This window comes from Protopterus annectens, chromosome 3.part0 (genome assembly GCF_019279795.1).
Source record: "Protopterus annectens isolate FY-2018-M chromosome 3.part0, PAN1.0, whole genome shotgun sequence".
NCBI classification, from domain to species: domain Eukaryota; kingdom Metazoa; phylum Chordata; order Ceratodontiformes; family Protopteridae; genus Protopterus; species Protopterus annectens.
Genome location: NC_056731.1, coordinates 215,818,943 through 215,831,474, shown reverse-complemented (window position 1 = coordinate 215,831,474; position 12,532 = coordinate 215,818,943). Strand labels below are relative to the sequence as shown.

Sequence of the window (12,532 nt, the reverse complement as noted above, 5' to 3'; positions counted from 1 at the left end):
GACAGGGAGCAAATTATTGTAACTAAGGATAACATTCTTTTGAGCTAGGCAATAGAAGCTGAATTGCATAGACATAGTAAGGTCTTACTAGGTTTAATGCTTTTGGCTGCCAAAAAACAGTTACTAGAAACTGGAAATCAAAATGTAAACCAATTGTAACTGAAGTGTAGCTATTGTAAAGGTGATACACTAATTGAATGTAGAATCTTTAGAAATGGGAAGGAGCCAATTACATAGAAATATATAGAATGTATGGGAATAATACATGCAGAATAATGTTGAGCAATAGGAGGAGATGTGAAATTTTAAGTGAAGGCAATATTCGAGCAATTCATGTAATGTTGGAGTGAATGATTGTTAAAAAGAAATCATATCGGTGTAATACACGAAAGTGAAAACTGTTTGCAGTGGTTTGTTTTCTTTTCTGTTCAAGTATGTATATCCATCTTGTCATTAAATATATGTGCATTTAATAAATGTGTTTAAAACAATCTATGTTGATATTTACTAGATTTCTGCTGAAGCGACCCTAGGCAGGAAACAAAACACTGATATCAGAAGATATAGGAACAAATTTCCATCTTCTTAGTAGAACTCTACCCTGAGTGATGTTTTATTTGTCATTATCATACAATTTACAGAATGCTATCTTTACTTTCATGCATCATTGTTGATATATGATGATTTTTGATTACACAAACAGTAGTGTAGTATTCATATTTTACACTGAATGCTGGACTCATTTTGTGACATTGGTATATTGGTTAGAGAAGGACCAGATCACTTATTTGGCTAACATGTGTATTAAAAATGCATATTCAAAGAATAGTAAACATATCAACAATACATTTGATATTCTTCTGTGTAGCTGCAGCAAAATCTAAATATATGACACATAAATTTGACAGTATAGTTAGAGATACAAGATCCATTCTTGAAAAACCTTGCAGAATGGGTTATCTTGCTAGAGGAAGGTTAGAAGTACCAAAACAAAAAAGACAAAGCTTATAGCAGTATCCAGTTGACTTAATGAAAAAAACAAGCATAAGAAAAAACAAGTAAAAGAGAGAGGGTAGGAGAATGTGAAGGCAAGAGTTCAGGAGGAGTAGGATTTTGCAGCTACAAGGATGTGATTATAGCAAGAGTGGGAAAGGTGAGAGTGAGGAGATAGGAAGTGAGTGAATGTAAAAAGGGGGACAGGGCACTGAATTTGTGGAAGTGGGAAGGGATGAGGTAGTGAATTAGTAGTGGTGAAGTTGGATGAACTGGGAAGAAGAGGTATAGACCACTCAGTTACGTGAAAGTGCACTTATTCGAAAGTGCACTTTCGCAAACTCAGCTTCTACGAACGGATTGCACCACAGTGGAGGACAGCAGGAAAATGTGCTATGTCCTCCACTGTGGTGTGGTAGGTAAGGACCTTATGGTTAGGGCACGGATCATGGTAAGGGGATAGCCCTATTATCTATCCCCTTACCATGACCCGTGCCCTGACCCTAAGGTCCGTGACTACTGCACCACAGTGGAGGTCAAGCTATCCTCCACTGTGGTGCGGTAGTCATGGACCTTAGGGTTAGGGCGAGGGTCATGGTGAGGGGATAGCCCTACTAGCTATCCCCTTACCATGAATGGTGCCCTAACCCTAAGGTCCGTAACTACTGCACTAAACATCAGTAGTAGCCCGTTCGCTGAAGCGGGTTTCGCGAAAGTGCACTTTCAATTAAGTGCACTTTCGCGTAACCCAGGGTCTACTGTGTGAGTTCAAAGAAGTGTATTTTCGAACTTATACAGTAGACCCATATATATATATATATATATATATATATATATATATATATATATATATGATAAGTTCCTTTAAAACAATTTTGTAACAGTTTATAATACAAGTCCTTACAGAATGCTCACTCTTGATAGCCATGGATATCTACTTAGAAGTACATATATTCCATTCTTTGGACATCTGACTTTGTCTTTCCTAGACCCTGTCTGCTCAGAATTTGGAGTGGATCTCTCAACTTTTATCTCCCTGAAAATGATCTTCTTTGCAATCATCATCATTGACCCCCATTTTCCTACATGGGTTGCGGTGTCGTGTTATCTGTTACCATCTCTCTTGATTCAGTGCTATACACCTACCTTTTTTGACACTCATGCCTGACTGTCACAGATCTCACACACAGTCCATCTAACTCTTTGTTGGATGCGTCCATTTCCTCTTACCTTCTTCCTGTCCATCCCAAATCATCTTCATAAGAGTATCTTCTGCTTTTCTGCACATTTGCACAAATAACTGTAATCTGTTCTCTTTGATCTTTTCTGCAATTGGAGCTACTTTGCCTTCTGCTCTTATGTCCGTATTTCTTTGTCTGTCCCACAGTGTGCATCCTATCACCCTTCTCAGGCACTTCATTTCCATCACATTTAGCTTTCTCATGTGCTTTGTCTTTACTGTCCAGGTTTCTGTACCATACAGTAGTAGTGGTTGTGCCACTGTTTTGTACACCTTACATTTCAGCTTCCTTGACATTCTTCAGTCATACACTATACCTGGCATTCTGTGGCAGTTGGCTGCAGCCCCTCTGATTCTAGCTTTGACTTCTCATTCAGACTTCCCTTCTTGTCAACCACTCCTCCCAGATACTTGAAGTTATTAACCTGTTCACTCTCTTCCATTCTACCTCAATTCTCAGCTTCTTCTGATTTTCCCAATTTACTTTCATTACCACTGTTGTATCTGCCATCTTCTCTACAAATCTGTTTTAATTCTGTTTCACACTTTTACAGCATATAATGGCAGTTCATGAACTGAGCACATATTAAGACATTGCTGTGGTATATTGGAGTAAAGTGTTTTGCTTCACAATCTTTCAGGTGGGATATGGCTGTTAGGTCTATTTGAGGGTCAGGTGTAGCCAAAACACAGTTATGTTAGCTGACATTGATATCCTTTTCTGTAATTCATGTTGTCTGTCATACCTACAGAATATTCTGAAGGTTTCCATGTGTTATCTCTTTCATTGGATCCTTAATGACATTTACTAATAAAATAAGTTGAAATGGTATGCTTTAGCCTGATTACCTCCCCTTTCATAAATAGGTGAGATAATAATGGTTTCCTATATATCTTGTAAGCTTTCCAGGAATTACGTTGTCATTGTGTTATTTGCAGATTTCAAGAAGACAGTTTGAATGTGATATACAATTTTAGCACAGCAGTAGTGTAGAACACTGAAATGTGGTGTAGAGCTCTAAGGCAGACAGGCTGAACTGGCCCTATTTCAGGATGTTGGAATGAGTTTTCTTTTCTACCACAGAAGATTTATATAGCAGGTTTGTTGCATACTGTGCTGCACTATATTTCTTTTTGTTTTACTAGTTGCAAAACCACGTAATGCCTTGTTATGTTGATGACCTAGAATTTTTCACATTCATTATTGCAGCAAGAGAATTCTATGTGTTATTCATAGATGTTTACTACACTAATGACCACAATGGCCTTTTTAAGCCTAGCTATGCATCCCAAATCTATGACAAGTTCAGATACCTTTGATAAGTGTAAGCATGGACTTGAGAGATGAACCATTTACAGGTTGCCTGTGTCCATTAGAGACATAGATGTCAAACCAGGGATGAATTTCTGGTTTCCCATCCAGTTGTCCAAGTTGCACTTGAATTGGGTTAGGGAGAATAACTGCTTCACATGGATGGGGAGCCTGTTGCATAGACGGTGTAGTCTCTGGGATACATACCTATCTCTCCAGCAAGCAAGGTTTAAGTCTTTAGAATGAGTAATTCTGACGCTGTTTATTTTGTGGATGTGCAGGAGGTCCATCAGAGTGGGGTCTGACACTGCCCTATATGCCAAGCATAGATCTCCTCTCAAAAGCCTGTAGGCGACAATACAGGCATAGGGCCTTGAGACTGTCTGCACAGGACATTTTACTTACGCCCAGTATTCCTAATAGGTAGGTACTAGGCTATCTGCCCGAAGGCATTTATAAGCTTAGCCGGAATGTGTTGGCTTTCACCACCCCCTTAGATTAGTTCCCTGTGCCTCTGTGCAGCAGAACCATTAAAGTGATCCTTGGGAAAAACTTCCTGTTTCCCATCCACTCGTCAAGGTTTCTCTTGAAGAGTGTTAGCGGAATGTGGATTGGAATCTTGGCCCAGAGCATGCAAAGTCTCAAGGACAGGAATCTGTCCCTCCAGCACATCCTATTTATTTTTGTGGTGAGTGTGTGGCTCGAGGGGATATGGTTTTCTGTAGGTGGAGCATGTCCATCAATTCTGATTTGGACATGGCCTTGTATGTCAGGCATAGATCACCTCTGAGTAGGCGGTATGCAACAGAGTACAGCTGGAATTTCTAGTGAGGAACCTCTGTGGACATTCCAGTTGTTGGATATGCCTGGTTAGGTACATACCAAAGGGGTCATTGTACTCAATGATGGGTCTGATGAATGCCGAATACAGGAACAATGACTTCCTTGGACTTAAATACCATAACTTTGTTTATAAATTCTGTAACATAGAATGATTTCCTCACCACTGTAGACACGTGATGGTCAAAGGCTAATTTACTATCTATGTGTGTCCCTGAGTCTGTGACTACTGGGTCAACTCTAAGGGGTGTGTATTCAATATGATAGTTACCAGGGATGGATTATTTCCCAAAGGATACTATTATGCATTTCTTGGCATTTAGTTTTAGTCCATGACTCTGACACCAGTTGTTTGTCTGTGTCAGCCCCTCCTGGAGAACATTTGTGTCAATGTGAGATTCAATGACAGCTCCTACTTTGCAATCAACTGCAAATTTAGGTAGCCAGAGACCACTGACATTGGCCTTGAGTTCTGAGAAGTAAATGCCAAAAAGGAGCAGTCCAAGGACTGATCCCTGATGGGCTCCACTTGTGACTGACCTCTTTGTAGAGGTGGACTCTCCAGTCCTAACTTCCTGGGTCCTATCTTTAAACCAGTTGGCTATCCACCGGGTGTCATATGGGTTTGTACCTAACCTGTTGAGTTTGTCAACAATGCCCGAGTGGGGTGTTCTGTCAAGTGCCTTGGCCAGGTCAAGGTAGGCAGTGTGAATGATTTTGCCCTCATCCATTGCTTTGGTGACCTTTTCAAAGAAATCAACCAGGTTGAGTAGGCATGATCTGCCCTTGACAAAACCAAACTGGGTTATGTCCAGTTTCTGGAGGTTTACTATATTTCTATTGATCACCTCCATGATAATTCTTTCCATGGCTTTACATATATGACTGGTGAGACTTATGGGTCTGTAGTTTCCAGAGTCTGTAGATGGCCCAGCTTTGTGCACAGGGATGACTGTTGCCTTTCTCCATTCATGAGGCATAAAGCCTGTTTGGAGGCTACAGTTAAACAGTAATTTAGAGGGAGTAATTACCTCAAGGATTGTGATTATGATCTGCTTGGTGATCATAACCAGTTTCTGTTTGAGGAATGGATTCAAGAAATTCACCTTGAAAGAGAAGCTCAAGAGGTGAATTTTTTAATCCATTTTGAGATCACATTAACGAATAGTTATGGAGACATGGTCGTAGTTCTTTGTAGTACGCCAAGCTTTACCTTGCCCCATTATGGTTTTAACTAAACAGAGAAAAAGACTTTATATAAGTGAAAGGTATTTTCTTGATTTGAAGTAACACAGGGCTGTAGAGGGCAGAACCAAAGCATCCGTCTTTACAGCAAACAGCTAAAAGCTGTTATACATTTTCATTTTGTTGCGTGGCAGTGTGAAGTGTCTTACAGTATTGAAAGCACCAAATAATATTTTGTGGTGGCTTCTATATGTGCTGCAGCACAGGACCCAAACAAAACCACTAGTAAAGGTGCATAAAAAGATTATTATTCTCTGGTTGATTTCAAGAGTGCAGTCAACATACTCGTGCGTGAAAAAATGGACTAAAATGTTAAACTTGAGAGGTCACAATTATTCTTTTATTCCTCAAAAAGTAGAATTTCCTAGTAATTGTTACACTGGACATTATTTGTTATAGCTCATGGATTTTATTATGTTGTTATTTTCTCCTGAAGCTGAATAAATATGAAGAAAGAAAATAGTGATTTGTTTGTGCTTATGGAAGATGCTTCTGTTTCACATCTTTGCTTCCATTATGATTTTTAAGAATAGTAGCCGTGATAAAATCTGTATCTTGCATTTTTTTCTTCTTTTTTTTGCTCGCATTTTAATTTTATAGCTGAGGTGCTTACTGAATAACATTACTTTTTTTTTTTTGCAGGCACCGCTACTTTGCTGTTATTGGTTTGGGATATGTTTGTTTTGTTCAAAGTGCTATACTCTGCTGCATACATAGGCAGTACAGGTCAACAGGCTGTCTAACAGTGACAAGATATTATTAAGCCAATCTGATTAGATTATTTTTCATGTAATAAGCACCTTCCATAGACCTGTATGAAGTTAAAAATAGTGATATAAGGACTGCACATATGCAAAATATATGCACACACATATATGTATGTACATACATATATATATATATATATATATATATATATATATATATATATATATATATATATATATATATGGGTCTACTTTAGATGATCAAACTTTCAAATGTTCGAATTTCATATGGCTGAGATCATATGATCGAATGCTTATAAGTTCGAACATCTGCTAAAAAAAGTAAAACATAAGAAAAAAATTGCCTGAACGTTTTTAGCAGGGGGGCAAGCCCCCCTTTACCCACACACCCCCTGCTATTAATATATACCAACTCTGAGATCACACTACAGTGCGAAAAAGAGAAATCTTCCCATTCTGCGCTGTATGGAGATCTCCAATAACGTTCAAACTTTCAAAAGTTCGATCATATGGTGTCGGCCATATGAAAGTCGAACTTTTGAATGTTCGATCATATGAAGGGAACCCATATATATATATATATATATATATATATATATATATGCATGTGTGTAGAAAGTTTCCAGGGTTTCCTGGTGATGTGACAAACTGAGGCAGTAAGGACAGAGACTTGCATGGAGGGGGTTAAGATCAGTGAGAAAGAACGATTTCTGCCAAAATGTGGAGATGACATTTATACTTTTTTCTGCATTTTGTTCCCTAAATCATATCTGACTTCATTTCCAGGGTCTTCTGATCTAGCTCTTTCACTGTTTCCTCTGCTGTACATACAATTTCCAGAGTCCTGAACAATTACTGAGATACCCTGAGGATCTGGAATTATTTAATAAGAGTGTATATTAAAGGAAGTATTCAGTGTATTTGTTTATTACTGCGTATCATCTCTCTTACTTACATTCAGATGATCGTTTCTAATCTCAGATTAGTTATCTGGTCTTTGTAGCCAATAGTCAATCTTTCCATTTAACTGGGACACCCCGCACAATTCTGACTTCATGTAACTCAGATGTTTTTCCTTTAGTGTCTACAAGAAAAACCTGGTAAGTGGAGTCATTTGTATTTCTGTAAAGCTATTTATAATAAGAGATCCCATTCACATGGGTGACCCCACTTACAAAAGAAGTGAATTCTGCCTTATGGTGGGTGACATTAAAATGTGACCTAATGGCCAAGACACCCTCAGAGTTCTGCTGTTAGTCACTTCTTCACATAAATGTTAATTTCTTGGATTTTTTTATGAGACCAGTATATAGAGTTCAGATGTAATATCTTTCTATACAGTCTAGTGTAGCTTTTCTTTAAAGATATCCTTTTCCATGTTGGTTACTGATCATTGGGGTTATGCAAGATGTAAAATATTCTTTAAGTTTTGTGTGCGCCTGAGCTGCACTTCTGTTGCTTGACCATGCAAGACCATGCTATAATTTTCATGGCCTGGATCCTGCTTGAACATTCCTTGGTGCAAACACACCTATTCAGCTGCCAAGCAGCCAAATTAAGCAATGTCATTTTATTTTCAGTGATGCTTCCCTGTTTTTGTTCCTTTGGTTTACATACACTTGAGAATTCTCTCTTAGACAGTAAGCATTTGCAGAATCCATGGAAAACCCTTCTAAATATCTTTTAGTTTCAAGAAGCCTTTAGATGTATTCCAAGCTACTTCTTAACAGCAAAGACTCAGAATTTGTATTCATGAAATCTGAGTTTACATGTGGCCCAATTAAAAAAAAAAAGCTAGGAAAGAGTAGCAAGACACAAATAAGCCAGTGCCCAGTGTCAGAAATGGCAGGTACAAATGGTGAGTTAATAAGCTCTCTAAAAATGCTGTCATCCAAGATACTGTAGATCTACAGCACTGGTAGCTTCATGCGAGCTTTTTTTCCCTGGTAGTTACAGCAGCAGCAGCAGTTGGACTTAACCCAGAAAAGTTATTCCCAAATTACCATCAGTTAAAATACATTTTGTATGCAAAAGACAGACTAGAGTTGAACTGCAGTGATCAAGTAACAACTGGTATTTTCATCTCTCTCTCTGTAGATCGATATGGATGATATGCTGGACCTGGCAGAGTTTCGGCAAGAAATTATGTTAAGAGTGACAGGTATTGTCAACAAAGCCATCGAGTACAGGAATTCATTTGACAACTATGCCTATCTCTGGGTGGATGACAGGACAGAGTTTATGAGGCAGTTCTTGTTGTACGGTCATGTTCTTACAACTGAAGAAATAGAAACTCATGCAGATTACGGTGTACCAGAATGCCCTCCTACAACAGAACAGTTTAAGGAACAGGTTAGTAGAAACCCTTTATAGTGGTGATCCAAACTAAGTAATAGAGAATGTGTGTGCGTGTATATACTGGTATTTTTTGGTGTGTGTGTGTGTGTGTGTGTGTGTGTGTGTGTGTGTGTGTGTGTGTGTGTGTGTGTGTGTGTGAGTGTGTGTGTGTGTGTGTGTGTGTGTGTGTAGTACACAGACACACATACACGCACTCACACACACACACACACACACGTGCATATGTGTTGCACATGCTTTAATAAATATATAATATAGTGTGTATTGAAAGTGTCCTTGTATGTGTAATATTTGGAAATGACAGTATATTTTAGCTGTGCTTCTGCTTTTTTATTGACTGCTCAGATTTTCTGTATTTTTTTAGAAACTACTTGTGCCATTTGATCATGTTACAGTTCATTTATTAAAATCATGGATACTGAAACCCTTAAGGGAAAACATTAAATCACTATAAATGTTGGTCTTTCCCTTAAGGGTTGATACTTTTTGTTATTGATATCAGTAAGATACATAGTCTGATGTGTAGAACATAGCCTGCTTTTTCCAGTTTTCATTGTTTTAGTGCATAACATTTTTTCCCCCATATTCTTGTATGCCTTTATGTATGAAATATTTTACTGCTTGATTTCCATGTTTATCCTTTTTCTTTTGATACAGATAGACATATAATCTTAAAGGCACACTTGCATGTCTTTCTTGTATGTCAGAAAATGGTGGCAACTGTCTTGCACTGAGATTCATATACTTTTACCATCTAACTCAATGTTTATCCTATCAGAAGGACAGCTGTTCCTAAACAAAAATCTATCAGTGAGGCTCGTCAGTGATGAGCTTAACCTTTATAGTATTCAGCATTGTGCCTAGAGGCAGTCAAGTGCCCTGGATGGTATACATCATGATGTCATGTATCTTTTACTTAAGTGCTGTCATTACTGCATCTGCAAATGCTTTTGTTCATGTAATTCACATATTGACATCTGTATTGCCAATATACATTTTTCCATTACATATCCTTTGGATTTATTTTCACTTTTGAAAGTTTCTGAATTCTAATGAATGTAGAAAGAAGACCCTTTGTAGGACTGTTGTGAGGGTTCTTTTTAATCACTTATGGTAGGGGACATAGTTTATGCCTGAGACATCATTTGGGAGGCTTGGCCTGGGCCTTCATCTTTATTGGTAGGTTTGCATCATCTGTGGTTTTCTGATCTTTTCAGGTGTAAGGAAAATCCTTAACTTAAGGCTAAGCTTGTTTCTTTCTCTTGTTCTGTAGAGGGCATGAGGCTTGGGAGAAGCCCACCCTGATTAACTGCGTTGAATGAGGCATCCAGGTATAAAACTGCTACCCTTCCCTCCCTGATCAGCTGTCACATCACTGCCAGCCTGATCACATGGAGTGACTCCTATGAGTCTTGGTCATGGACTTGAGTACTGCAGCTTGTCCAGGCAGTTCTAATGGGGGGACCTTTCATTTCAGGGATGTTCTCCCTCTTTTCATCAGATGCCTTTCATAAGTAGGCTTTGAGTTACATGAGTGATTGCCTGGTTCTTGAACTACTCAGTTAGAAAGAAACTGTCACTATGTTTCTAGAATGTCCTTCCCTCAAATCTGTCTTTGTAGATACCACGTTAGACACTTGGAAGCAGCCCCCAAAAGGGTCATCGCTCATCTTCCACCGTCCACATTTTGGAATGAAGTTATTTAAATTCATTCCTAGGCCGATTTCCAGGTGATCTTTGCAGCCCTTCAGTGACCCTTTCCTATTTAGAGGACAGGGTGAAGTGTTTCAGAAGAAAATGTATTTCTTTGCTGAGAGCAGGCTCAGGGTTATCAGGTTCACATCTTATCTGTTTAGACTGCATATAAGTTACAACTGTCAGAATCATTGTGAACTACACTTCATACTGGCCCTGTTGGATGCTGTAGTCATTCTTCCCCAGCTGTGAAACTGCCTAGTATCTGTGGTAAAGACCTTGGACAGGGTAGCATGCATTGTTAAATAACTGCAGCCTGGGGTTTGGCTGATGACAACCCCCCCCCTCCCCCCCGGAGTATATTCTGGAAAAGTTGTTGCTGGCTGTACCCTTCATCAGAGGCAGGATGTCTGGGCAATGATTTGCAGTCTCTGCTAGATGCTTTCCAGGATTGGAGACCCTCCACCTCTGTCATCTGAGTTCTCACTTTTCTGTATTAAGGTAGAGGCCCCATAAATGCCCTAAGTCTATAGCTTGGGAGCCCTGAGGCAGCTTCCAAGCAGGCTAACTGTCTTAAGGGTCATTGGTGTATAAACCTTAGAGACTGAACTTGCTCTAGATCATGGGGGGCAGAGTAGAGTTGGTAGACTACTTTTAAACCCACTGGGAGAGTGGAGAATGAAAGTTTGTTTTAAGGGCTAGAGTCATTGTTTGCATCCTTTTTTTTTACTGTTTTTCCCTTGTCTCTCTTTTTTTCTGTTTTGTAGTAGGGGTGAAGGGGAAAGCTTACACTGAGTATGATTGAAACAGCAGCTTCTGCTTGTGAGGGTGAAGGCTCTTCCTTCTCCTTCCAGCTCCTTTTTGCAAGAGAGGGGCACCTTAGTTGCCTGGACTTCTTTGACTACCCCTTCCATGCCAGGTAGAAGTTAATTACTTCTCCCTCTGCTTCACGTTGAGATTGCACAGTGGAGGACAATTTTCAGGTTTCTGCCTCCCTGCTTAGGGCGAGCATCAGAGGTGGTCTTTTCATGTGTCTGTGGAGGTTGCACCTATGGTAGGTGGAGTAGCCTTTTAGGACCTTCAGATGGTCTCCAGTATTGGCCCTCGGGGTCTGAGCTGGGCAGGAAGATATGACTTTCCTCGTTTCCTTCTTGGAGCTCAGGCAGTGGGTTGCCTTATGTAGGATTCCAGAGGTGAGACTTGTCTTGTTGGGGATCCTTTGACTGCTCAGTAAGAGTCTACTTGAATGGCCTTATATTACTGCAGAGTCCTTCTGGGTTTCTCCCCAAAGGCCATCCATGCTATGCAGGATAGTCTTGTTCCCTTTGTTGGTTGCTCAGGTGCCAGATATGCATGTACATGGGGACAGCCCAAACTCCATTTGGCTTAGACCTGCTTGCAGCTGTCTGGCATCTCCTCCCTTTGGTTGGCGAAACATCCTGCTTGCTGGAATTGCTGAGGTCCTTGGGGGGTACATAGGGGATTAGTCTTTCAATGGTCAAACCTTGTGAAGTTGAGGGCAGGTCTGAGGATTTCCACCGAGAGCTAAGTCTTTCTTTATCAAACTTCCCCTTTTGGAGGGCATGCAAGAAGGCTGAGGATCTCACTTAAGCTTCCCCTGGAACCAACAGGTACATGGGCTATTTTTCTGCCCTCTTTCAAATTCAATTTCAAGTTTATTATGATGTTTATTTCTTAAGCATTTTACATAAAACCATCTCTTAAACAAATACAAAATGGTGACTAGTCCAATAATAATAACTGTAAAGTTGTAATTTGATATTGTTAAAGCATCAACTATTTAAAAAATTGTAATGAAGATTAGGACATTATATATTAACAATATCTAGTTAATAACTGGTGCTACCTATCCAATAAAACAGTGTCCCATCATCTTAAACACTGGCATAACCCCATAAGTTCTTATAAATATTCAAAAATGAACCATTATATTTGTTGACAGGCACAAATACAAAAAGTCTTCAATATTAAAACAGGTAACTGCCATAATACTTTCTGACCATCAGAAGTCTCTAAAATAGTCACCTGAAGCAGATAAAAAAAAACTGAGTACTACAATCTCATAGTCCAACAAATGCAGTAGTGCATTAGCAAAATACC

At 39.3% G+C, this 12,532-nt stretch overlaps 1 protein-coding gene across 1 annotated transcript in view; it reads left to right on the top strand.

The window, feature by feature from the left end:
- DNAH11 (dynein axonemal heavy chain 11) overlaps positions 1–12,532 on the top strand; it is a 4,606,558-nt gene that overhangs the window by 773,873 nt on the left and 3,820,153 nt on the right. The window contains exon 16 of the mRNA XM_044065542.1: positions 8,456–8,710. Within this exon, the coding sequence (XP_043921477.1) occupies positions 8,456–8,710 (255 nt within the window). The remainder of the gene's footprint in view (positions 1–8,455; positions 8,711–12,532) is intronic.